Source organism: Triturus cristatus, chromosome 7, assembly GCF_964204655.1.
Source record: "Triturus cristatus chromosome 7, aTriCri1.1, whole genome shotgun sequence".
Classification (NCBI taxonomy): domain Eukaryota; kingdom Metazoa; phylum Chordata; class Amphibia; order Caudata; family Salamandridae; genus Triturus; species Triturus cristatus.
This window is the reverse complement of record NC_140590.1, coordinates 1,097,854,211-1,097,877,674: the sequence shown is the minus strand read 5'-3', so window position 1 is coordinate 1,097,877,674 and position 23,464 is coordinate 1,097,854,211. Positions and strand designations below refer to the sequence as shown.

General features: G+C 43.2%; 1 protein-coding gene across 1 annotated transcript in view; it reads left to right on the top strand.

Annotated features, from left to right (window-relative positions):
• LOC146811153 (uncharacterized) overlaps positions 1 to 23,464 on the top strand; it is a 224,270-nt gene that overhangs the window by 55,393 nt on the left and 145,413 nt on the right. The window contains exons 5-6 of the mRNA XM_085618217.1: positions 13,813 to 13,863; positions 22,557 to 22,610. Of these exons, the coding sequence (XP_085474343.1) occupies positions 13,813 to 13,863; positions 22,557 to 22,610 (105 nt within the window). The remainder of the gene's footprint in view (positions 1 to 13,812; positions 13,864 to 22,556; positions 22,611 to 23,464) is intronic.

Sequence of the window (23,464 nt, the reverse complement as noted above, 5' to 3'; positions counted from 1 at the left end):
AGCAAAATGGACTTTATGGGAATGCAGTTGCAAAAAGAGCATTGCAGGTCTGCACTGTCTAAAATAAAATTTCTGTAATAGCGAAACACCATCACACTGAGTTATAAATCAATTTGGATGACCAATCATTTTCTCGAGAGATAGAGTTAAAACAGTGAATAATATCATGTCTATGAGGGTCAGCACAATCTGTGCTGCAGGTTGTAAACTTGTTTCAATTAAACTGGGTATTTTTATTTGTACACAACAAATTATAATCAACACTCGCCTTTGCACATTCCTTGGCAGACCTGTCCTCCTCGAAATTATTCATTGCTAGTTGTTTAATCTCAGCCTTGGAAATACCAAGGATGGATCGGTAAAAAGAGGGGGTCTTCCCAAACTATAAAGAAAGCCTTGATATATTTCAAATATGGTATTCTTAAGGCATAATCCTGTTATAGGCAGTCTGCAATTTTTAGCCTATTTAGAAGTGCCTCAGGTTGTGACCAAATTCTTTGCCACAATAATATAGGGGCGAGTCCTAATGAGATCTTCTAAAAAAGGGAGTCCCAGCTCTTTATGGCAAACATACACAAATACAAAATTCAGAACTGCAAGGTACTTCCTTAAGCATGCATTTTCCGTGAGTTGACATATCCCAACACAACAGCCCCATATTGTGCCAAATGAGGTACATTTTGCTTCATAATTAGTGCAGAGTTCTTTGAGTGTTCCCCTCAATCTGGCTGCAAATCTATGAGCCCGGAAGCAGATCTGTTCATCAGCAAGGTTCTAGATGAAACAAGCCGTTTCCATGAGCCATGGGCCTCAACAATAAGCCCAGGTAACAGATGGTGGAAGATACCGCAAGCTTATTTTCTCCTATGCTAAATTGCTAATATTTGTCAGCCGTACACCCATATTTCATATGGAAAGATTTAGACAAGTTAACTCTTGGATCTATCTCGGCCACATATTCCACAAAATTATTCATCAAGTTCTGTAATTCGTTTGGGGTGCATGCCATAATTACTACATCGTCCGCATACAATAATATGATTATGGCTTTTTGGTTGATATGTGGAACATCATGACCTTTCTCTCTAAGAACCTGCTAAGATTATTAATGAAAGGGTGAATAAAAAAGGGTCCGGACCATAGCCCTGCCATATCCCCAGTTTAACATCAATTTTTCAATGCATTCTCCAAAGATTCCGAACCTGAGTCCGGCCTTACCATTTACATAAATATGCATACTGAAATTCAGTAAAGAGAAATCAACACCCATCTTGATCATTAAAGTCTATAGTTTATCAGAATTTACCCATTCAAAGGTACCGCAGAGGTCCATAAGTGGCAAATAGATTAGAGTGAGTGAAAGATTCTGCTCTGCTTGCGGAGTTTGTAATGTTTTACCCTTGGAGTGTGAAGTTTCGGCAACACTCCGCTAACCAACAGAGTTTTTCCTCGCACGTGGCTCACAAACATTAAGTTGGCGAGTGCACTCTAGAATTTACATCCTCTAGCTTGATTTTTGAGTGCTAGAATGCCTCCCACAAGATTCCTTAATGTAGGCAGTCACAGCAGGTCGCTACCTATCACGTTGAGAGAGCTACTGTTCAAGTAGAAAATCTTTGGTGCTCTGTTTGGTTCCCTTCACTAAAAATAAGTGTGAGAAGCTCAACATGGAAAAACTCCACAGCACCTCACAAATGTTTTAATTGGAATAAAACTTCACAAGTTCCACCCACCCCTAAAACATCTCTTTGCTATTGCATATTTAACAATAAGTAAACTAAAATTAAGAGACTGTTCTAGAGTACCCACCCCCTTTCTAAAACCATGTTGATTAATTTGCATGAAAGAGTTTTCCTTTGCCCAATCCTCCAATTGTCTAAGTATTATTCTCCCAGCCACATTTATTAGTGAATACAACAGGGAAATTTGCTGATAACAAGTTGGAGCTCCCCTTATCTCCTTTTTTTGAAAAATGGAACTATCATGAAGGAAGAACAAGATTCAAAAGGACCTATTCTGCAGATCAATCCTAAAACATTAGTCAATTCAGTTCCGTTCAAAACTCTTCATTTCGGCCACCAGTGCCATTAAAGAACAATTCATCACATAGCCACATACGTGATAAAACATAATTTAAAACAAGTAATTTTCTTAAAAACATATAGGTTATGAATCTATATACAGTTATAAATGGATAAATATAAATAGGGCATATCAAAAAATAAAATGGGGTATTGCAAAAGATAACCCAAGTAGAGCACATATAAGACAAACTGAATGGTGGTTTGCTAGGCAGATAAGTGACCTAGGGCTTTCTTATGGAGAATCCACATTGTACCCAAAAACGTTGCGAGAGTGATGACCAGTTGCATGGAAGGGTCTGATCTGAGGCTGCAAAGGGCATCTTGGTTGTTCTGCATGCCTAGTAGCCTACATATCAGTGCCAGCCATTTTTTCTGGGGAATGAATAACCTGGACAAGTATACATAGCATGTGAAACACATTCCATCAGATGATCACATGAAGGGAAGGAGCTACCTCCTTCACCCTTCCAACCAGCAGTGAATGACCTAAGGGGCAGGGTGCCTATACAAAACTGGAAATAAAATTTCCTATGCAGTGGGACCAGTATTACATCCCAGAATAATTCCCGCCCACACCATAACTTGATGTCCATGTGGTCGCTTGCCAGCTTGGCACTAGCTGACTTCCGAACGACCTTGTCATTTCCAAGCGACTGGTATCTCTTTTTGAGCTCATCTTTGGATGTATTAGGTTGATGCCACAAATCATGATAGTCTAATTATTGCAAGGCTGACTTCATATTTGAAAGCCATGGAATTTAAGTGAATTGGTCATCCTTCATTACATTCCTCAGGCTGTCAGTATATTGTGCCAGCTCTGGAGTACGCCACAAGCACCTCCAATACAACAATGGCTGTAAACTGATTTTGTATCAGGCCCTTGTAACACCTAGGTCTTTAAACAATGGGAGTAACAGGAACTAGTTGGGAGGGAAGTCAGGTTCCTTAAAAAGACTATTCTCGTATCTTGTGATCTCATTTTGTTTGGCAAATCCCCACAGCTCAGCCCCATACAGGATTGTGCCCAGACCCTTGGCATCATAAATATTAAGTGCAGGAGTAATGGGTTTGGAAAAGGATGTCGAAAACTCCTTGAGTATTATGCCAGAGATCTGTTTTAGCCTAGTTGTGGCCTTGCTAATGTGTGGTTGCCAAGGCATACCCTTGACAATGATAACCCCTAGGTATGTAAAAGTATTGACTTGTTCAAGAGAAGAGTCACCCAGGATTAGGTAGCCCTTAAAAGATTTATGCTGCCTGAAAGACATCACATTATTCTTTGAAGTGTTAATTCCCAAGACTTGATCATCACAAAATTTATTGAGATGATCCAAAAGTTTTTGGAGTCCTGACGGAGTCTTGGAAATCAGCACGTTGTTGTCAGCAAACAAAAGAACTGGAGTTTTAAGACCTGCCAACAATGGGGCATCTGCCTCCAGTTCAACCCAGAAGGAAGCTATGTACTTAATAAAAAGTGGGAACAGGATGGGTGTCAGCAAACATCGCTGTCAAACAACTTTGCAGACTGGTACTTTTTCTGTCAACTGAGTCTGGTTACCTCCCCATCTTACTTGCATAGTGGCCTTTGTGTAAGCAGATTAAGAAGGATAACATCCTGGGAGACATGTGCAAGTCGGACAAAATACTCCACAGTTTCGGTCTAGAAATCATATCGAAGGCCAATTTTAGGTTGACAAACACAACACAAAAGATGCCACCATGGATCAATACAGTTCTCCAGTATATTAACATGAATCGAAAAACCTGATCAATAGTTGAAACCTTGATGCAGAAGCAAGCTTGAAAGTGACTTAGAATATTATTCTCGTATATCATTAGTCTCTAATGACCCTCACAAATCCAAATTACTTTTAAAGAGATTGATTGCATCCCATTTGGTCCCTGGGCCTTTCCTTAGCGTGATCCGCTTATAGCATCCAAAACGTCCTTTAAAGTAAAAACAAGGAGTGGTGTTCCCTTAGTATCCATGGAGCCCTGGGCATAAATACTAGAAAAGTTTCTCACCCAGTCTTCTTGGCGTATGACAACTTCAACTGTTGGAATATCAGAATCTTTAAAATGGATTATTACAATTTGATACAAAGCACAGCTATCTTTACAAGTGCTGGCATTAATTAATGCTTTCCCGGCCACAGAATAAATGTATTGCTTCCTGTGTGCCAATGCAGTTTTTTTTGCCCACCTTCATGATACTCCTTCATTACTTACTCAAGGTAATCTGTTTAGTGCCTCTTTCAGTTTTCTTATAGCTTTTGTACATTTGGAGTCAAACTATCCGTTATGGTTTGCAATTGATCTCAGTGGGTTGTGCGTCAGACTGGCTGTAACAAGCCTGCCATTTGAGAGGAAAGAATTTTTAATATCCCCATCCTCAGCATTATCATCAAGGCATATATTCACTTGAGCATGATTTTCACAGAATAAATTTAAAAGAAAATCCTCAGTGATGACATTGCTCCATTTAATCCATATATAATTTCATGTAGCCACCTTGATATCATTGGTGCAAACTACGCTGCTAGTCTTTGCCTTGTTATCCGGACAAGTAATATCTATACATTGTGGATTAGGATTACTAAAGCCATTTAGCTGTGTCCTGAAATTCATAATGAAAAATCTAAAAGCACATGTGACTAAGCTAATATCAATAGTTGAACTACAGTCTCCACTCATAAAAGTGCACCCAAAAGGAGTGTGCAGGTCAGAGATCTCATTAGCAAAAGCCAAATCAAAATTTTAAAAATGCACTTTTTAGTTGCTCGCCATATGCATCATGACCAACTTGAGATAGACCCTGATGGTCTACATAGTCATATATTTCCCTGCCAGTGATGGGACAGAAGCAGTTGTTTAAATTCCCCCCAGCCCCCAAGCCAGCAGATTATCCCTACCTTTCACATAGCAAACTGTCTCAAATTCTCTCACAATACTATCAATTGCAAAAGCTTTCTCTGGAGTAAAATTTTTATTATAATGATTAGAAATATAAAAATGTATGCTACTGCAAATTTTAAGACCAACAACATGATAGTAAGATCAATGCAGCCTTTTTTTTAAAAACGTTCCCTTATAGCACAGTGGTAATATACATTGAGAGGCCTCCCTTTGGTCTCCCTGCTAAGAAGGCAACTGCTGGTGTTTGAAAAGTGGTATAGCCATTTAATATGGTAATCAACAGTGGCCCATGATTCCTGAAAACACAGGATTCCAAAATGCTTAATAAAGGAAAGAAAAACATGGTTCTGGATTTTGTTCTTAATACCACCTACATTCCTAAAATAAAAGTCTCAATTTTGTGTTGAAATCTCTTTTATTATTATTGAAGGACTTTGCACACTTTTATCACACATACATCATTTTGATCAATTGTGCAGTAAGTTAATAACTTAGCGGATCCTGTCAGCATGCTTCTAGTGGCCCACAATGCGACCAAGTGTTCTTAGCACAGTGCACTGCTTATACACATATAATTATTTCCCTTGGGCTCATACAGATGCTCCATGTTACAAAGAGTTATGAATATAAATCAAAGCGTTACACAGTATAAGCATATATTGTCGTCACCCCATCTTGACTAAAGAGGGGCCTGCAATCTAGAGACAGGTATCCGATTATGCCACTTAAAACAAAAGGAAGAGGGATGGAGGAAGGAGGGAACGAAAGGGGAGGGGCCCAAGGAAGTCATTGTTTAAAGACTAAGGATCCTTAATTTATGTTAGAGGGGCCGGTGCATTATGAGGGGTCAACCACTCACAGAAGGAGGAAATTGTCAAATAGTTTTAGAGCTCGGAGGTGGGGGTAAAGCAAAAGTGTTCTAGTGTAGAGAGGTGGGCAAGCAGTGGTTGCCATACAAGTGTAACATTTGTTTCAGAGTGCGTGATATGACAGGTTAGGAGATCCACTGTCATAGTGCGCCATAGACGGGTGAACCATAGTGAGGTAGGTAGGGTCGTGGGCTTTTCCACTGCAAGGCTATAGTTTGTTTTGCTGACCCCACCATATGCAAGATCAGGCGCCAGTCAGTGTGCGTCACAACTATGAGAGATTGGGGCCGGATCCCTAGGATGGTTAACTGTGGTGTACTTGGTATGGGAAACCCCACCGTGTCCTTGAAGTGACTCAGTACCTCCCTCCGAAACAAGTGGACAGGACCACCAAATATGGAAGAAGGAGCCAGTAGTAAAGTTGCATCGGCAACACAAAGGTGAGGATGCAGGAAACATTCTCTGAAGCTGGACAGGCATATAGTACCAGTGGGTCATAACTTTATAGGCAGTTTCAAGTTGAGAAGTGCTTCGATAGGTCCTCAGAATGTCTTGCCATAACTGTTCCCACTGCTCCGTGGGGATGGCATCTGGAATGTCTGAGTGCCGGTGGGTCTGGTAAGGATGGAGGGGCAAAGGGTGCTTTAGGACCAGATACATATGCGAAATAAGCCCTTGTGAGACATCATAGGAGCGCACAAGTGTTTCGAAGGAGGTAAGCTGACATGTGGCCCCATGTGTGTTGGTGGCAGTGCAGCCAATGTCTGTGCTGGAAGTATTGTAGCCATGTGTAGCGGGGAGGCAATAGTCTCTTGTGCATTGGTTGAAAGTCTTAAAGGTTCCTCCCTCAAAAAGATCGCTGATTATGTGGCATTTTTCATTCCCCTGGTCCAAGAAGGAGTGACGCTGCAGTGTCGGCGGAAAGTCAGGATTCTGAAACAGTGGGGTGTTGGGAGGTGAGGTCCCATATGTCCACAACTGTTATTATTGGGGTGACAATGGTGGCACTGCGTGGTCCAAGCCTTTTAGGCAATCAGGCCAGATCTCAAAGTGGTCTGCATGCCATCACCCTGCCCATAAAAAAAACAATGATTTTTCTCTCGCGAACCACCCATTCTGGGATATATTGGATGGGGCATGCAAGTTTGCCCAATCTCGGGTTAGCATGAGTATCTTGTTGGAGAACCGTTGATGACCTTTTCTCTAGATAAAGGAGTTCACCTTCCTCTGGAGGCCTGTGATAGACATTTGGGGAAGGGGCGTAGGTAGTGTCTGAAAAAGATAGACCACTTTTGGCAGTAGTGACATCTTTACGTCGTTTAGGCAACCAAGTCACAATATAGGGAGGGTCCTTCATCGCCTCAGGTACTTTAAGACAGAGCGCCAACACTCCGGACAATTATTGGACCGAATGGGTTGGCCATTGGAACAAGGTGAGTGACTGCAACTGCAAAGCCTCCTGTGGTGGAAGTGTTAAGTTCAATGCTTGTGATTTGTTTGTGTTGATCTTAAGGCTCGAGATTTATTTGAATGCATGAAGGAGCAAGAGCAGGGTGGGAAATTAATCATTGGGGTTGGTCAAAGTAAGCAAAAGATCCTCCGCAAATAGCATTACTTTGTGCTCATTGGATCCTAAGGAGATACCTTTAATGTCGGGCGCCCGACGAATGGCTTTCTCCAGAGGTTCCATTGCGAGGGTGAAGAGTAGGGGGGAGAGTGTGCATCCCTGTCGGGTCCCCCTACGGATGTGCAGTAGGGGGGAGAGAAGACCACTGACCCGGCTTTGCATGGTAAGAGCGACATTGGCTGCCATTATTCAGGATATCATGATAGGTCTAATCACAATTTTCAGGAGTACCGATCTGAGAAAGGCACTGTCCACCCTATCAAAAGCTTTCTCAGCATCCAGGTAGAGGAGGCACGCAAGGATGTCTTGTTGCTGGACCTTCTCCACCAGATGGGCCAGGCGCTAGATGTTGTCTGCCCCCTGGCACTGCCAAATGAACACAACCTGGTTTGGGTCGAAGAGACCCAGTAGATAGGGCTCCAACCAGTTTGCCAGGAGCGTGGTGTATATCTTGGCATCTGGATTAAGGAGGGCGATAAGGCAGTACGATATGTAGAGCAACGGGTCTTTGCCCAGCTTGGGTATTCAAACTATCTCAGCCATGGTCAGTGTAGGCATCAAGCTAGTAGTGTCAGAGAAGGAACTGTAAGTTGGGGCACAAACAAGTGGTAGAAAGACACTGTAAGCCCGTCTAGGCCTGGGGCTCTGCCCACCAGAAGGTCTTTCAGTGCCCGACACACTTCATATAGTGTAAACGGGGCCTCTAGACTGTGCTTGTGGACCCACTCCAGAGGTGGCCATGGGCACGAAGCATGGAAGGGGCCCACCTCTCCCCTTGGCTATATAGGACAGAATAGAATACGTGGAATGCCCGCTGTTTGTCGTTTGTGGAGATGGCCCACGTGCCATCCTCATTTTTGACCTTAGCAATGTGGGAGCGGTAAATTCAGGTATGAAACCAGCAGGCTAGAAGGGAGTGGACCTTGTTCCCACCTTCATAGTATTTTTGTTTCAATATAAGGAAATGAGCGCTCTGCTTTGTTTACCATCAATGCCCACAATTGACCACGTAGCAAGGCCAGCTGCTTCTTTTGCAGCCTCAAAGGTGCAGTATGGTCCACGTGCCCCAGGCCCTTTATGTCCCTAGCTAGCCCGTTTTCTAACAGCCGGGCCTCCCTGTAATGGGCAATTATGATTGAAGTGACAGTGCCGCAGATAGCTGCCTTAAAGTATGCTCATCAGTGTTGGTGAGGGCATTTGTCTCAAAATAGGATTGAATCTCTCTCCAAATTTCTGCATTGTTCCCCGGGTAACTTAAGATGTGAGAGGGGAGCCGCAAATGCGGTGCAGAGCAGGGTGCCACCCCAACACCCTCAGGGTTTTCTCAAGGTGTGCATAGGCTGAGATAGAGATATCGAAGATGCTCGCTGCTTCAAGGAACCAGACAAGTGAATGTGATAAGAAGAAATAGTTGATGTGTGAGTACGAGCGGTGGACATGGGGAAAAAAAAGTGTAGTCCTCTGCATCAGGGGACTTATAGCATTATGCATCTACCAGGCCTAGGGTCATAATGTCCTTCTTCAAAGCGGCCGACATCGTCCTCATGCCCTGAAAGGAGTTCTCGCTACAGTTCAGCTCATGATCCTAAACCAGATTGAAGTCCCCCCTTAAGAGCAGCTGTCTATCTTCTTTTGCAGCTAAGTCCTTGAGGAGTGTCCTGAGATATGTGTCCTGAGATTGCTTGGGGCATAGATATTTATCAAGGTAAGGGATATGGTGTTATGCTGAGCTCTAATTTTAAGGTAACGGACCAATTTAGCAACCTGTAAATTGAAACCCACCTTAAACAGAATAGCAACTCCTGCCATCCTGGATGTAAAAGTCGTCCAGTATTGAGTTGGGTGCTTTGGATGTGCCATGCGGTGTGTATCTGAGCGCAAGAGGTGCATTTCATGTAAGAAAATAACCTCAGGGTCTTGCAGCAAGAGTTATCATCAAACCTGCCTGTGCTTATTGGGGGAATTGAGACCTTTCACATTAAGTGAAATAAATCTGACCTGTATCATTGGTATTTGTGTGGGGTGTGTCAGAGTGGAGTGTAGTTTGCCAATTATTGGCCGACAAGAGAAAACCCTGCCACCCGCAGAGGTAAGGATAGGAGAAAGATCCTAATATGTTTTATCCCACTTATTTAGCAGGAGGCAGTCTGACAGGCCCCCATGACAAAAGAAAGTAGCAAGAAAAAGTTGCAGTAACCTTCTAGTTCACGTAGTAGCGCTACGCGTAGCTTCGCGAAGTGCACTACGCGAGATACGCATAGCACTATGCGAACTGCAGAGTGCTCTGTTCGCGATGATTGCACAGTGCCGGATGCTTGTCCGCACTGTGCAATCATTGAAAATGGCATCTTGCACAGTGTGATCTGTCATTCTCTGCCGCTCTAGTAGATTTTTACTCGAGCGGCAGCTTTCTCAACGCAGACTGGTAGTTTCTCAGCGCGAGCAGTCGCGAGCATACGCGACCACTCGCAATGAGAAACCTGACCTCCCCGCATTGAGAATCTCGCCCGGAGGTTTATTTTCTATGCTTGCGATCGGCAACTTGATGTTGCTGATCACGAACGAGGAAAAAGTCTCGCTGGGATGTTGTTTTGTTTGCTCTCTGTCGCCAATTTGATGTTGAGGACCGCGAGCGAGCAAAAATTGTCAACTACGCTACGCTGTGTGATTTTTCACTGTGCTATGTGCAAATCGTGTAGCGCAAAGTAGCACAAACTACGCAAACTTAGTTGTCCGCCCAGGGTTACTTCTAATCCCAGGGCTTCAGGGACAAAATGGAGAGGAAAAAGAGGAGTAAGACAGCGAGAACAAATTCAATAATGCCAACAGGGCCATAACGAGCCATTCAAGTCCTGGAATGTTCCATTGGTGGAAACCAGGTCTATTCTGAGGAAGTCACTCCCCATGGGGACAAGTTGAACAGGGGCTGAGAAAATCTTCTTTGCAAGTCCCAGCCTCTTGTCCTGGCGGCTGACCACATAACACAGGAGTCCTTTCTTGGACCCAGGAGAGCATTGGGTCAGCTCCAAACATGAACCGCTCTAAAGATGGGAAGTGGAGGCAGAGGGGAAGCTACTGAGGCAGACCTGAAACCAATCAGGGGACAGCCCTGTCAGGTTAGGCCCAGGAATTCCAGCTTGTGCATCACTTGTCTGCATATCAAGATGACGAGGCCACCAGGGCAGACACCAAGGGCCAGGTGGAGCATGTTAGTTGGCTGCAACTGTACTCAAGGTGTTTGTAGGAAAGTTGCCACAGAGGCCAGAGGAGAATGAGTGGGAGATTGAGCGCCATCCATGGAACGGAGATGCTGTATGATGTCTTATTTAGCCTGGGAGGTCGACTTTTCCTTGGACTGGGACATGTGCCTTGAGCGCGGTACAGCTGTCCATTCCGGGCATATAGAGATCCTGGGTCGAGCAGTGCGCAGGTCAGGGCTGCTGGGGCAGGAGTCCATCATGAGGTAGAGCAGTTCCCGAGCCTCTGGCACCAACTATAGAGATCTGTCCTGAGCAGCAGGCCTCAGCTCCTTCGGTCACTCAGGAGGAGGCGGTGGGAACACCTGCCATCCAATAAGGCAGCCAATCACACCGCCAGGCACTGCAAGTCCCATGCCGCAAGCAGGTGCACAGATGATATGTCAAGGAAGTCTCTCACCTTAATGCCGGAACCCCAGTCCCAATATCAGACCCAGGGGTGGGACATCTTCAGACCCCGACACCAGCACACTCAAGGGGGCCCACAGGCTCACCACCGCTCCCTCACTGTACCCTGCAGTCAGGCCCAGACACCTTGGGGAAAGCCGAAGCATGGGCCGCCCACCCAGAGCTTTCCTATGCGAGCAACAGGGGGTCCGATGTGTGCCCAATCCTGGCCGTATGGGCCCCTCCTGAGCCCAACCTGGCCAGCTTCTTCCTGCCAAGACCAGGGGATCGAGGCTCCAAGCCCCATGGAGTCAGACACCCAAGGTCTCCATCAAACAACAGTCCCCCAAGATGGTGGTATCGCTCTCCGGCGGGCGGGCTACATCTGCATCTTAGGGTGGCCACAGCAGAGGGCCCGATGCACTTTAAAGATTGGCCCCTGGCCCTCAAGAGCCCCTTGCCCCTGCCTCAGCCTGGTTTCAAGATGTCAAACCCAGTCTTTTCTGGCTCCCAGGCCTCGATGTTTCAGGTCAGCAATTCACCCCCAGGGGCTCCAGGCACTCACAATGGGCAGCAGGCAACTAGTAGCTGGTCAGCACTAGTCCCGCTATCCCCTCCCAGGTCCCGATGCCATCAGATAAGTATAGTCCGGCCACAGGGAAACGGAGACACAGTGAGGTGCGTCCTATTTCATCGCCAGCCAAAGGCGCCATTTTTTATTTTGGTTAGAAATTGGTTCAGTGGTTCTGGAAGGTAACTGATTCAAATTACTTAAACCACAAGTAGCAGTTTTCTGACAGATAACCTTTTGCAATGCTATTGAAATCGGTTCAGTAATACTTGGAGCTAACTGATTACAATTGCTTTGATCACAAGTAAAAGTGTTCTGGCAGGTAGTGTTTTGTGATTGATGTTACTTAATCATGGCTAATACACTTGTAATTATTACACATGAACCTTTCCATTTCTTTGTTCCTAAGGCTCAACATAAGTACATCAAGGTCAGTTTGTTGGATCATTGAGGCAATCGTTTGCATCCAAATACCCCAGACCAGCAAATCGATTCATAATAGTGACATTGTATAGGGAGTAATCATGCCTCTGATCAACCATCTGCTTGTTGGCAAAATCACTTATCTCTGGAGTTTTATAAATGAAGCCCACAGGTAAAGCACTACCCTTGTATTTACCAGTAATGCCCCTCTGAGATAAGGAAAAACATGCCTGACCATATAACGTTTGTGCTGAAAATAGAGACCCTTGCCCCCGGCGACCACTCCACCCTGTTTTCCATGGTGTGGCTCATCAATGAAAGCACGTCAACTGACTGGCCCATTCTTTTGTGTATTTGTGTGAACCTTACCCTGAAAGCCCAGCATATGCTTAACTTTCTGGATCACTGTGAGACAGGTACTAGCAGCGTTTTCAACCACCTGGGTTTGTTGATACCGTCTCAGTCACAGCCTTCTTGCTACCAGGTAGATTTGGAATAGAGTTTATTGATGGAGTTTCGAACATTTCTTCAGTTGAGTTTTGCATTGTAGGTTTGCGCTCTTCAGTACTGCTAATTTCTCTTTCAATCACACCCTTAAAATTACTTGAATTATTAGTCATAAACTTAGATGCTTTGCAAAGGATGCTAGCATGGTACACATTAATTTTCCTTTTGCCCATTTTGAAGTTTTTGGGGAACTGTAGGCAAAGCTGGATACTGTAGTCAAGAGAGGGGGCCCAGTCTCTTCCAAGCTCCGTTGGTGCAGGAGTGTCCCACGCTGTGGGTGTCACAGAGCGGGACAGAGCACAAAAGATAGCTGGCGCCCTTCCTCCTGTCTGTGGGCTGCTGGGTTATGTAGTCCCACTGCAACAGCAGCAATGCTGCCAGAAATGCATCCCCTGGATCATTGTCAATTTACTTGTGCCCAAGTAGTACTCACTTTCTGGGCCCTACTTTTGCATTAAGCACTCCATGAGAATGCATGGAGTGCTTAAGTATATTTGACTTCCTCCTACATGCTGCATATTATTCTCACTTGCTAATGTACTTGTCCCCTTTATTCACTCTGTGATGTGCTTATCCTTATGTGGTTCTCCCCATATTACTTTCTTGCCCTGGTCCTTTTCCCCCTGCTTTCCACATTGCTCTCTACCTCTCCCTCTCACCCGTTTGCTTTGCATTGCCTCCTAACTATGGCCTCTGTGTTGCTTCCCACACTCGCTTTAAAAGTTAAAACTCTATCACATATTCTGTTTTTTTTTAGCGATTCAACTTGGATTAGCAAATGAAAAAAACAAGGCTATTGTAATTTTGTAGGCGCATACGTGTTCTGCTTGCCTTTAAAATAAGTTGAGCTACAGCATCACAGGCTTTTAAAAATGTTCTGCCTTAGCCATATTGAAAAGTATTGGGGAATGCTCTACAGCTTTGCTAAAACAGCTTGCATAGCCAATAGGTCCCAAAGACGGGAACTATTGGCTTTCCCAAACCTTGTTGCTATATTATCTACATGCCAATGATTTATCATACAATGTTTCATGCCCCCTTTCAGTTAGAGGTAAGAGGTATGTATCTAAAAAAATTAACACTGCTTTTGAAAACTGAAATGGTATCTTTCACAAATGAAGTTGTCCTTTTTGTTCTTTCTTGTAACTATTTATTTTACATTGTCTTTTAGAAAGATGTGGGTTGTCTTCTTCCGGTTCTTGAAGCAGTAACTGAAGCTTTGGTAAGTGTATTTTTGTCAACTCCATAATGTAGTCCTTCATCTTTATTTAATCTAAGACCCTGGTCTTTTTTCATACGCATGGTATTTTTTCCAATAGATAGTGTAGTTTGTGTATGGCCTGCTTGATCTACAGATCCAACTGCCAAAACAAGGAGCTTATGCGTTCTATCCTGGCAGTGCATTTGTGCATAATATACTTCACCCTCTCTCACTGGGTCTTCACAGATCATAGGAATCGATGTAAGTGTTGCTGCTATAAAACTGCTCTCCTCTGTTACCCATTTCTCACTTAGCTACCCATAGATGACTAACTGTACTGCACTGTGAAGTCAAAACCTTGTCCTGGAAAACATGTCAATCTTTTTGACTAACCAGCAAAGTAAATGACACTATTAGATGTACATTCATGGTGATGAATAATCTTCCCCTATTTTGAGAGTCTCTCTGCGGTCTCTAAGGACTTAAGGTAAGTGGTAGATGGTAGAAAAGTGCAAGTGTACCCTTATAGTGTTCAACTCATTTCCACAGACTTGTTGGATATCAATGGAAGCATGAATCTCTGCTACCCTCTGTTTCTTCTCTATGTCAGAAGAAGGCTGTATGAAAGCATAGAGAAGGAACACCATTAGAATAATTTATCAATAGTCTACTTTAATTCAGGAAAGGCAGAGCTCACAATTAAAAGCACCCCCAGCATTTAGGCATTGAAGAGAATACAACCATAATCAGCAAGTAAAGTAACACATATGTATTTGAATATCTCCTCCCACTCCCCAGACAAATAACTCTTTTTCTTTTGGTTGGAAAGCACCCCCCATTATATTTAGGAATATGCCCAGGAGCCCATTTTTTCATCTCTATGATCTCCAATTCTTTAAAACAAGCTTGGACTAACCAATTTGATGTCACTGACCAAAACACACACTCTGTTCATCTCCTATCGTGCAATATTGATAACCAATGTCTTCTCAGACACTCTCCATACCAATCTCAGTATTAGCTGTTTCAAGATCATTGGTGCTCCTATCTAACAAGTTTTTTTATCTTAAATTGCCCTTATTTAGTCTCAATAGTCAGTTTCAGTCCTGCCTTCTGTATCCATTTGATTTAAACTAGATGTACAGCTATCAAAAACAACTGTATTTTTAACTTCTCATTGTAATTCCACATCTTCAAGGTACCACATTGTCTCTTTCCCGTAATTCAGTTTGTGTGCATGTTCCCATGACCACCTAATAATCACACGGTCATATGTACATATTTCCAGCTTTCCCTTGCTAGTACACGTCTTCTCTAGTCAATGACGGAAAATAATAATCTAATAAACACGGAGGTGGGAAAGTACTCCTCCCTACAATTCATTGTCCCCTTCATATACTCCTAAATCTTTCTACCTTACTGACCAAACCAAACATGCAGGCAAAGCGCTTTCACCTATCGAATATGGAACCTGAGGTATTTATGCCTTAACCTAGGCATTTTGATATTATTTTCCTTGACTTCCTCAGTCCTGAGAAGGCATTTAATTGCATTGCCTGAAACATGTCAACCTTTCTTGTTGGAAGGAGTCCTGTGAATTTTTGATTTAGATTCAAACAGCAATAGGAGGAACATGTAGTTTCTTTTGACTCTTGTCAAGTTAAGATATTCGATGTTATACATGCTTCCTGTGCATTATATCCTCATAGGCTTGCACTATATGGCCAGCCTTTGTGTAGTGTGTTTAGGGTGCAGTATAGTACATACTTTGTTATAGTTCTACTTTTCTTTTTCCTGTTGAAATAATAGACTGAGTAGGCTATTCACAAAGGTAGTTCCATTTGTGAGTAAGATATAAGAGTCATTTTACTGGTACCATTTTGAGAACATTACTACTTTTAGATATTCACAAAATTCTAGTGTAAAATAGTGGTTGCTTTGGCATATGGAGCACGGCCGCATCAACTCATACATATAATAATAGAGAAGTTGCCTCTCACAGCTAAAGGAGCAAACATTAATACAAGTGAACGGACAGACCTGTTCATTTGAGTGCTTTCATTTCTGTTGTCTCTGTGCTGACAGCATTAAGGGTCATCAGCAATGGGAAAGGAGTATCAATATAGTATTGTGAATTGAGAGCCATGCTACATGTGAGCTCCCCTCAAACATTTACAAGCCATGAACATACAATGCATGTCCAAATCAGTGCAGCATGCCTGAAGCTAGAGACCGGCTCAGGAGGTGATGCTTTTTAGATAGCACAGGTTGGAATTGGGTGAAGCAATGTCAGCCCCATTCCTATACTAAATTCTGATTGGGCTTTCAACAGACCCATTTTCAGTTGGGTTTGTTGCGCATTGTCCCTTTAGACTCCTGCAGCGAATATCCATGGAGTGCATGTTCAGCGGTAAAGGTAAACAGTACGAGCCGCTCAACAGTAAGAGATGTGAATGAATGGCAAAAACATTATAACTGGAAAAACAAGAAGAGGGCGAGGGAAAGAAAAGGGGGTACGTCCTGATCCCCAATGTAATGCTAGACTTAAATAATGTGGATGAACCCACTATGCATGTGTGTTGCAATCACTATGTGTGGTAAGTACATGGACCCATTAGGTGTACTTAAAAGACCCCTCACACACCAACCTAGTTGGAGTCATGCATCATCATTGAGGTCCCAACCGGTTTGCCGAATGTCCCCGGGGTTGTGCTATAATGCCTGGTTACAGCGGAGCTGGTGCGGTGCAGATATGTGATGTGACGTGAATTGATTATGTTAAAAATATCTCTGAGAATCCTTGCCTTTAGACTTTAATATTGGCGGCTCAGGATATGGTTAAAAGATATATATGTGATGCAACTATCAGGAGATTATTATCGTTAGTTGACTATTTGTTTAGGTATACATGTTTCAGCCCATTAAAGACGTGTGATAGGGCTTTCTTCAGGACCAGGTGAGTGAGAGTAGTGAGTGGCAAAGGTGAAAAATGACACATGAATCCAGTGAGGTACCTACACATGCGCTAAGGTGTGTGGTGTAAGTGTCAGCGTACTTAATGACACTTGTCAAAAAAACCTGTCGGGGGAGAAAAAGGACAAGACACATAGATTATAGCAACATAAAATGCAATCTTAAAAGGTGCTGTAGTCATTGTCTTGGTGACTACCACAGTTATTGTTATGCTAAAATGCGGCACATGCTGGCAACGACGTGCAATGACTCGTGGCATGCTGCACCTGCAAAAGAGTGGTTGATGGCTTCCTGTGCCACCTCGGTGAGTGAGAGCACGCATATGTCTAGACAGATGGTGGCCGCATTGAAGTAAGCGTTCAAGTGGCTATGCGCTCTAATGTGATATATTAATGGGGCCACCAAAGCTGACTTAATGTTGAAAAGTAGACTAACTATCCCTTGTTTCACAAAGGATTGAGGAAAGAGAAGAATTCATTTAAAATAAAAAATATATTTTCATTAAATATAACATAATGATACTAGTAAATTCAGATTTTTGCAACATATTTACTAGTGGCTATCATTACTAGATGGTTTCTTTTCATCATCTGCAACATATTTCAAACTAATTGTAGATAATTGGCACATATTTGAGTTGTAATTCCACATCATAAAGAGTTTTCTTTCACTAGAAGGTAACCAGCAGGAAGGGCAGATCTTTGGTGTAATTTAAATTTTACTCAAGTCTCCCGTCAACTGACATATTGGGCCACATGTGTTTATAATGCTCAGGAACATAATGTTTACACCCAGTATCTTTCATCTACACTCATCTCATTTTCTATCATGTGTGCGTTATCTACCGCACAAGATACATGCATCGCCAAGTAGTCCGATTACATCATGAGTACAAAATCTGTTTGAAGGGGAGACTTATTATTAAAAATACTTTACAGTTGAAAGATAAAGGAAATCAAAACCGCATTACAAAATAAATATGAATTTCTGTTAGTCCTGCCTGCCTCATTGTGGGCTTCCCTCCAACATTTTTCCTATCTCCTCTACTTTTTCTGACCTCGCTTTTGCTGGCTTTAGGACTCTGTTCACTTTATTACTAGTAACCAGTGCTAATGTGCCTGTGCTCTCTCCTGTAAACATGTTAACATTGGTTCTACTTGAAAGTCCTTCGTAAAGCGCACTACATGTGCCCAGGACCTGTAAATTAAATGCTACTAGTGGTCCTGCAGCAATTATTGTGCCACCCACTTAAGTAGCCCTCTAACTATGGCTCAGGCCTGATGTAGCAGGGCTTGTGTGTGCAATGTAAATTGCTATTTCGACCTGACAAGATAAACATCTTGCCAGGTATAATCCCTTCCCTTTTTAAGAATATTAGTCACCCCTATGGTAGGCTCTGGACAACCCAGGGGGCAGGATGCAATGTATTGTACCTTTAAGTTTAGCATTTCCTAGTAGGGAAAAGCTCTCAAATTCGTTTTTTACTAATGCAAGGCCTATCTATCATAACATTGGGATCACCTTATTACATTTTTAAGTGTAATTTTCAATTGCTAAGAGAAAGACATTTTGATTGGCGTGTCTCTGGACTCACAATTTAAAATCATAACTTATGGTAAAGTTGATTTTAAATTGCTAGTCTGAAAATGTCACTTTTAGAAAGTTGGCCTTTTCCTACTTTAGCAATTTGGTTGCTGGTGCCTGTCTCTGATACATGTTCGGGGAGGGTGACAGCTGGGCTTTGTGTATTTTCCCTGGACAGCCATATGTAATGGGAGCTTAAGTGTGACTTGATGGGCCATCCAGGGAGATGGGAGAGAGGAACTGAGCAAAGCCTTACACGTACACCTGAACAGGATGTGTCCTGTCCCCACACAAAGGTCAATATACCCTCCTGTAGTGTGTCTGGAGCCAGGGCAGTAAAGGAGGACCTCTGTGCATTTCATACAAATCTCCTTGAAGTCTCCCCCACTTCAATGGAACAACTGCGTACAAGTACTGGAATTCTTACACCATGACTTGAGTACTCTTCTGGACCTGTGACCACTCTGCCAGGAAGAAGAACTACTGTGCTGCTAAAGGAAAGCCATTCTGCTGGACTGCTGTTTGCTCAATTCCTGCCTTACTGTGTTGACCGGCTGCCTGCTGATCTCTCTTACCTGGGTGAGAAGGACTGGAGCTGCATCACTTGAACGCAGAGTCAGTCAAGGGCTAGCTGGCTGGCCTCCTAATCTGAAGTCTCGGGGATATAAAAAACTTTAAACCAGTCTCCGACGACATTTCGACAGTGCCCTGCCAAGGTGTGGCACCCCAGTCCTGGACCCTTTGAAGTGGGCCTAAAGTGACCATTGCATCGAGAGCAGAATCAATGCATCACCGCTGTTGCAGAAGCAGGATTGATGTATCATACATGGATCCTGAGTATCACCTTCAGTACAGCTGCTTCAGAACTACTGCATTGCCACCACTGTGTGGAAAAGATCAATATATCACCCCTACTGCATGGAGAAACACAGTACATCACCTCCAGAACTGCCCTGTCTCAGAACCGGTACATCACCCTCAGCTCAGAACTGACGCATTGCTGCCCTCGCATGGAGCGCGGAAGCCGCCATCAGCGAGAGGCAGCACTGGAGCTACAGCCACAGCCAGCAGCACAATTCAGGGGGGACTGCAAGCCCCACAAGTTAAGCGCCGGGAGGTGCTGACATCACTGTGTTCACGCCCGGAGGCGTGTAAAAGCCCATCGCAGCTCCCGCAGCGCAGGAGCCACCAGCAGCGAGAGGCAGCACCAGAGCTACAGCCACAGCCAGCACCACAATCCAGGGGCGACTCCAAGCCCCAGAAGGCACTGACATCACTGTGTCTGTGTCAGGCGGTGCGGAAAAGTACATCGCCGCTCCAGCAGTGCAGGACATGCGCGGGCGTGCCCGGGCCACACCCAGGGTGGGCCCATCTGCGTCCTTCAGCGACAGGAAGAGGCAGGGCAGTGCCACCCCCTTACGAGGCCTTCAGATGCAATGAGATGAGTGCCCCCAAGTTCAAGTTTAAATTCCTGGCTTACCCTGACAGCTGCAAACTGTTTTATTTGTTTTAAAACATATCATGGGGAAGCGCATCGGGCAAACAAATGCACGCCCTGTCACCAGTAGCATCAATAGCATGCTTAAAAGGGTGGTCACCATTGTGTCAGGGGAAATCAAACTCACCGAGTGTCATTTGTCTCTTGGTAATGATTAACTTACACACCAGAGGGGCCCCATCTGACCCTGACCCTTTACTTGAACTGGGCCCAGCTACCGCATAGGACCCCCGCAGCCCCACTTTTAAGGCACTAATAACAATAATAACACTCTGGGACATTCTGTCATTGGGCTATACTTGGGCTACATCTGGGTGATATTTGGGCTACATTTGGGCTCTTTGTCTCTGGTGGCCATCTTGGGAGATTTATTTGTTATGAAGTTTCCTAATTTCCTCATTTACTGCAGTCTCCTCAGTAGGAAATACTTTCAGTTTTTTACTTTGGTTCCATCAAGAAGGCATTCAGATGTGTCACACATTTGCCTTAAATTCTGAATGTTAGCACTCTAGTTAGTTGCTCATTAGATCGCTGTAGTAAAGCTACTGCTCACCAGGGAAGTCTGCTGCTGGTATTCAAAGTGCATGTTTTAGTCTGCATGTCAGAATTTTTTTATGAAATAGAAGAGGATTTGAGAAGTCAAAATGTGCCCTAATTTTTCTTTCTGCAGCACTAATCTTAACTTCTATGGCAAAATTAACCCCCTCATTTTGTTCCTTTGTAAATTAAATGTTTTAAGTGTTACCAATTTATTCCAATCAAGATGGCTTCAGGTGTGCCATACTTTTGTCATAAGTAAGACTGTTAGCGCTCTAGTTGTTCGTTAGAACACTCTGGGACATTCTGTCATTGGGCTATACTTGGGCTACATCTGGGTGATATTTGTGCTACATTTGGGCTCTTTTGTCTCTGGTGGCCATTGTGGGAGACTTATTTGTTATGAAGTTTCCTAATTTCCTCATTTACTACAGTCTCCCCAGTAGGAAATACTTTCAGTTTTTTATAGGCCTGGGCGGTAAATTCCGTTCCGTTCGCGGAATTTGCGAAATTTGGGTAATTTCGCGTTCCGCGGAGAACGCAAAATTGCAAAAAAATCTACGTTCCGCAACTTCGCCAAATTTTTTGCTTGTTCGCGTTCTCAATATGCGTGTTCGTGAGATATTTCACCGCGAGCACGCAAACAGCGATTGCGAACAGGAAAAAAGTATCGCGAACAAGCAATTCCGCGTGTTCGCAGAATTTCTGCATTTTCGCGGAGCATTTTTACCGTTTCGCGGAGATTTGCGTAACGCGATTACGCAAATTCCGCCCACCCCTAGTTTTTTACTTTGCTTCCAACAGGAAGGCATTCAGATGTGTCACACATTTGCCATAAATTCAGAATGTTAGCACTCTAGTTGCTTATTAGATCACTGTAGTAAAGCTACTGCTCACCAGGGAAGTCTGCTGCTGGTATTGAAAGTGAATGTTTCAGTCTGCATGTCAAATTTTTTTTCAACAAATAGAAGATGATTTGAGAAGTCATTCAAAATGTGCCCTAATTTTTCTGTCTGCAGCACTAATCATACTTTCTATGGCAAAATGAACCCTCTCATTTTCTTCCTTTTTAAATTAAATGTTACCACTTTATTCCAATCAAGATGGCTTCAGGTGTGCAATACGTTTGTCATAAGTAAGACTGTTAGCGCTCTAGTTGTTCTTTAGAAGACTCTGGGAAGCTGCAGTAGAACACAAAGGAATCAACTGACAGTCTCTGCCTTGTTGGATGTACATGTTTTACTGAGAAGGTCAGACTTCATTCTCACATGACTACGAGAGAGATAATGTGAATTTACAGAAAATATGCTCTCAGTTTAGCTTAAGGATCACCTTCCAAACCTCTGTGGGAAAAGCATGAGAAAATAGTTTTCTCTCAAACATGATTCATGATATCACAGCAGAAGGCTTTTTCACATGGTAAAATCACCTTAGTAGAACACACCACAATTCCTAAAATGAATATGGTACCATCAACAAATGATTTCTAATGTAACTAATGTCTTAAAACCTTCTATTAACTGCAATGCTTTTTAATGAGGTGCTATCGTGTATATTGGTCCCAAGATGGCTGCCAATACTTCTTGGATGAAGTACTGACAGCCAATCAGATCTCACGATGAGATGTGTGTTTAGGCTCCGCCCAGATATATCTATATTTTTAACTCTAATTTTCTCTGGATGTACTGAACAGATTTACACCATTTAAGCAAAAGGCACGAGTCTGAACTGAGGACTACTCATATGTGTGGTAAAAATTTGTGTGATAAAAAATGGATGGTAAAGGCACTGCGTGCTAATTAATGCAATGTAAAGGCTGTTTCCCAGGGTGGTTGCACCTTTGCTTTGAAGTATTTTAAACTCTTACCCACCTACATAAAAACAGAAAATGCAAGGTAACTGCATCTTCGTGAGGAGCTGAACATTTCAGCAAAATCCCGGCCTGGGCTTTGGCCCAAGGTGCATATTATCTGATACTCTGATATGAATGTAGCCAAATGCAAGGAATGCTTTTATGCTGATTAGTGCACTTTTTGCAGATTGGGGGGAAAACTGTCAATATACTTGTTAGCTTTCAAAGTACTTTATAAACTCATTAATTGTTCGACTTTTTGTGTTTTAGGAAAACACAGTAAATAATGTGGAGAATCCAGCATCGAATCTGATCAAGTCACTGGTAAAAATCCTTTATAATGAATTTGTGTTAGGGATTTTTCAGCATAGTTTATTTTTATATATGAATTGTTTGATTTACAAAATGTTTGAAACGCCGATCTAGAATAAATGAAGCAAATTGTTTATTTTAAACAGACAAATATGTCAATTTTCAATATACAGCACATATTCCTATATACCCTTCTGTGGGGATGCTGTGTGTTACCAATCAATATGGTGGAAGGCATTGGCTTAACCCTATGGCGACTGATTGCACAGAATTGTTAGGAATGTTATCTGCATTAGCCCAATGGTAGAGGCTCAGCATAAGGGTTTAAGTTAGGCTTAACAGCTAGATGCTAGAAAAATGAACGTATCTATCAATCAATCAGGATTTGTAGAGTGTGGCTGCTTCACCCATGAGGGTCTTGAGGCGCTGTCAGATAATGCTGCCTGTTCTCCTATTGATTGAACATCCATGTCATGAGGTCCTAATTGAATTGCAAGAGCGATGGTGAGGCTCTGATATGCAGGGGGAGGTAATTCCAGGTCTTAGCACCTAGATGGGTGAAGGAGCAGCCTCTGCTGTATGTCTGGCAGATGCGACAGAGCAAGGAATCTGGATCTGAGTTTCCTAGTGGGCTGGTAAATGGTTTTGCGTTGGTTAAGGTACACCAGTCCTTATTTGTATGATGCCTTGCATGAGTGGGTGAGTAGTTTGTACTGCTATCGCTTCTCTTGTAAATCCTCTATGATAAATTTAATCAATCTTGCAAATGAATGACAGAAGAAAAGGTAGAATTTAGTTCTTACTAAGTGGAGATACTTGAGTGTATGAGCTATATTTGACTTAACCTTGACTCACCTATAAAGCAG